The 4,607-nt window shown below is 40.3% G+C and overlaps 1 protein-coding gene across 1 annotated transcript in view; it reads left to right on the top strand.

Annotated features, from left to right (window-relative positions):
* Positions 1–4,607, top strand: part of LOC112137670 (B-cadherin) — a 28,629-nt gene that overhangs the window by 16,427 nt on the left and 7,595 nt on the right. Inside the window, exons 10-11 of the mRNA XM_024260092.2 lie at positions 2,882–3,014; positions 3,328–3,537. Coding sequence (XP_024115860.2) covers positions 2,882–3,014; positions 3,328–3,537 — 343 coding nt within the window. The remainder of the gene's footprint in view (positions 1–2,881; positions 3,015–3,327; positions 3,538–4,607) is intronic.

A 4,607-nucleotide genomic window follows, 5' to 3' on the forward strand; every position in this document is an offset into this window, starting at 1 on the left:
AATACAGAATTTAACTTAACTCCTGTTAACTTAAAGTGAGATATTTTGACAGTAAGTTGACAGAAATTTTGTACTGAATACAAAAAAAGATATATATAGTTTTCCAAACAACAAAAAATAATTTCACTACAGAAATGTTAAACATAAACCTAGATATACTATTCATATATTTTGTTTTGTTTTTTGGAGTCAAACTAAACCAATCTGCATTTTACATTCTTCCTCAGTTCTTCTTCTTTTATCTGCTCTGTTTATAAAAAACATGCTGATATGAAACAGAATCATAAGTTGATAAATATAGTGGTTTATTAATTTAGACTAAAAGAGTCAGTAAATCATCACCCACAGGCTTAAGTGCACATCACTGGTCTGTGAAGGGACCATACCATGAAAAACCAACTTTTTGAGCTTTTAAGTGTATTTTAATGTTCATTCCTCACATGAAGAACTCCAAAGTGGTATTTTGATTCACTCATGCATTTCTGATTACCATAAATCCTCTACAAACTGCGCTGTTAGCAGCAGCCCCTCCCATACCCACGAAAACGAGCCTCATGATTGGATGTCACAGAGTGAGACCGCCCTTTTTAGAAAGCGTATGCTCTGATAGCTCCGCCCCCAGTCTAACACCAACACCCAATTTCTTCACAGAGCTAATGATGATCAGCAAAAAACACATTCATTTTAGATGCAGAATATCGTATATCTTCCAGTTGTGTCCTGTCTTCAATAAGGTCCAGCTCAAACAGTTTGTTACTTTAGATGCGGGGCTCCTTTAAGACCCCCCATTGGGCACAGTCTTGAGTGTATTTTTGTTGTGAACCAGTGTAGCGATGGCTGGGCCTACTAAGGGCAGATATGTGGTATGTGCATCCATCTTTGAAAAAATGGAAATTTTTTTTTGAAGGAAAAAACGAATACACACTGCTGGCTCTAGAATGAAATCAAATGGGCGGCAGCCACACGCAGCAGCAGGCGGAGCCTCAGGAATTTAGTTGTTTTACTTCCAGGTAGGACAAAAACTAAAGAAAATAACTGGTAGTATTTCATAAATGTGTTTTTTAGTGTCCCAAATGTTATGATCATATATATGGATATAGTTCACTCTAAAAGGCTTAAGAAAATCATGGTATGACCCCTTAAATATCCAGACTACCCTGGTTCCCTGCTGTCTCCATCTTACCACATTTCAAATGTGGTAAACTGCGTTTTTGTTATAGAGAAATTATTTTGGATTTTTGAAGTGGAGATGCATCAACTCAGTGGGAATTTAGCTAAAATGCTTGCAAAATACAGTTCTTTAAAGCACACATGATCTGTGTAACTAATATCACATTGTTTATTAAATGACTTGAAATGACTTGAAACAACAAAAGTAGGACTTGTGACTCGACTTGAGACTTGTTGGTCTTGACTTGTGACTCGACTTGGGACTTGAGTGCTTTTGACTTGGGACTTGACTCTGACTTGAGGACAAAGACTTTGGACTTGACTCGGACTTGCAAAATGATGACTTGGTCCCACCTCTGCAATTAAACAATTACACATATTACTGAAATGATCACAAATCCTTTCATACTCGGTTCATGTTGAGCTCCTGTGATGGACCGATCCACACCCACTCAGCCCAACCCCCCACACAGCTGCTGTGCGAGCAATCGCCCATCCTCGCACTCAGCGCAACTGACCGTTCACACGCAGCTTGCAGAGAGAGCTAAAGATAGTTAATAAAAAAGAATGAGGCTCCCAGGGAGGAGTCAGAAGGGAAAAAGTCTTGAAGCTGCATCGTCACCCATGACTGTTGTCATGGTAGATTGGTCAAACATGCAATGAAGATATATTGTTGGAAGGGGAGCAACAAATCTCAACTTTGCTTGAATTTGCGTTAATAGTTGCGATCGCAAAATCCTGGAGGGACTGACTTATGTGAAACTTTTAAATCCAAAGGAGCTGCAAGAATTTCTTAGATGGAAAGTGCAGATGAACAGCACACAGTCCGTCTGCTACACCCGCACACTCACAGTGACCCTGCATGAAGAAATGTCCTTTACTCTGCATTTTTCTAAATTTAGGCACAGGCCATGACAATCAATTTTTTTATTTTTTACACCAATGAATATGCTGACAAGTTTGAATCGTTTTAATTACCAATTTACATCTTTAATTAAAAAGTTTAGATATCTTTACCTGCAACTCAGTTTCTTAATTTCTTGACACGTTTCTTTAACTTGAGCAACAAATCCACTTCTGTGAAGTTACGTGCACACCAGGCATATGTAATACATTCAAGAGTGCACTGGACAGATTTTTTAACACACTTTTAACATATGGTGTTCATACAGCTCTGTCACTACTTCACACTAGTGCACGTATCTACAGTTGGAAGAGGTTTGGTGTGAAATGTCAAAGCGGTGCAAATCTCAAAAATCTTGCTTCAAGCTTTTTCTTTCACAACTTTCTGCCAATAAATGAAAGACAATTTTAATTTTCTCCACAATGACGCATTTTCAAATGTTTAACGCTACTGCCACCTGTACGTCATATCAAATCCAAGTACGTAACGGGTCAAAGTTCAACTCGTTTAGTTTTCAGTGTATGTTTAATTCTTACAAGTTTTGTAACATGAACACATGTGTAGCAATGTGTGAACGTGAGAGTTTTGAACGCATAAATCCAAAAAATGCCTATGTGCAGATTTACAGAGTTTACATCAGAAGTGGTTGTTCAAACGCTTATTTATGCTGTTTAACTAATATGTAGGACTTTTTACAGTTAACACTATACCTGTATTATTGCTCAAGGTAGGATGAGTGGGAAGGGAGGGATAAAAATAGTCAGACGATGATCCCAAATTGAAGTCTAAAGGACTTTTGCTTTCCAGGTTTGCAGAGATGACTCAACTCCTGTGCTGTTGACTGTAACAGACAAAGATGGACCGCGTCATTCTGCTCCATACAACGTGATGGTCCATGAAATATCCAAACCCAACTGGAGCGTTCAGATGAACAGAGACAGTATGTCTGTTTTCATAAGACTTAAAATGAAGCAGTTTTCATATATGAAACGAAATGTACTCTGAGTTTTTAAATAGAAATGCAGCAAATTTTCACTTTTAGAAAAAGGCCTTTTTTGCTATATGCTTGAACTTTGTGTAAAATGTCATGTCAATCATTAAAGCTCTTTTTGCACTTGCAATAATATTGGTGTTCATCTTAAAATTAGAAATAGGAATTCATTATTTTAAAATTGTTATTTGTGCTCAAAGTAAACATAAGGATAAAAAGATGGACACATTTCAGAGTAAAATTTACTTGTTTGTCTTTGCAGAAACTGGAGTTGAACTGGTTTTAAATTCCAATGTGTTGAGTGGAACTTACCCAGTTATCCTGAGAGTTTCAGACACTGATGGTTTGGAGCAGGACTACTCCATACAAGCTGAAGTGTGCAACTGTGTGGAAAACGAAAGAGTGTGTGCTCCACTGAGGAACAGTTTGGGCGTCGTCCAGGGTGTAGTTGGGGGAATCCTTCTGTTATCTGGTAAGTTTTAGAAATTTCTTACATTTTTGCTTAAATGTTCCTTTAGGATTAAAGAGGCCATACCATGAAAATTCTACTTTTTGAGCTTCTAATTGCATTATACTGTTCATTCCTCACTATAAAGAACCCCAAAGCGGTGTTTTGACCCGTTCATGCATTTAAGAGTAATCCTCTAAAAACCTGCGCTGTTAGCAGCAGCCCCTCCCATACCCGCGAAAACGAAGGGTTCATATCGTGCAGCACAATATGAACTACTCCCTCCAGGAAGAGTCTGCTCTGACAGCACTGGACCCAGTCTAACACTAACACTCAATTTCTCCATAGAGCTAGCAGTGATCAGCAAAATACATTCATTTTATATGCAGAATAAAGTACATCTTTCAATTATGTCCTGTCCTCAGTAAATTCCAGCTCAAACAGGTGATCATTACTTTAGACGTGGGGCTCCTTTAAGACACCACCACTTCCCGGTAGGGCATAGGACTGAAGACGTCGAGGGTATTTGTCTTGTGAACCAGTGTAGCCACGGTGACCATGTAGGCCATGGTTCTTGATCGGAGAAGGGTAGTTTGGGTGGAGTCCTCCTGCCTGAGGTGGAGGAGTTTAAATATCTTGTTCACGAGTGAGGTAAGATCGGAGCGTGAGATCGACAGGCAGATTGGAGCGGCGTCCGCCATTTAGCGGTCGCTGTACCAGTGCGTTGTGGTGAAAAGAGAGTTGAGCCAGAAAGCAAAGCTCTTTATTTACCGATTGATCTTCGCCCCAGTACTCACCTATGGTCATGAGCTTTGGTTTGTGACCGAAAGAACGAGATCCCGACTACAAGCGGCTGAAATGAGTTTTCTCCGGAGGGTGGCTGGGCGCTCCCTTAGAGATAGGGTGAGAAGCTCGGTCACCCGGAGAGAGCTCTGAGTAGAGCCGCTTCTCCTCCACATTGAGAGGAGCCAGTTGAGGTGGCTTGGGCATCTGATCCGGATGCCTCCTGGACGCCTCCCTGGAGAGGTGTTCTGGATATGTCCCACTGGGCGGAGGCCCCGGGGAAGACCCAGGACACGCTGGAGAGACTGTTT

Source organism: Oryzias melastigma, linkage group LG24 (genome assembly GCF_002922805.2).
Source record: "Oryzias melastigma strain HK-1 linkage group LG24, ASM292280v2, whole genome shotgun sequence".
Taxonomy (NCBI): Eukaryota; Metazoa; Chordata; class Actinopteri; order Beloniformes; family Adrianichthyidae; genus Oryzias; species Oryzias melastigma.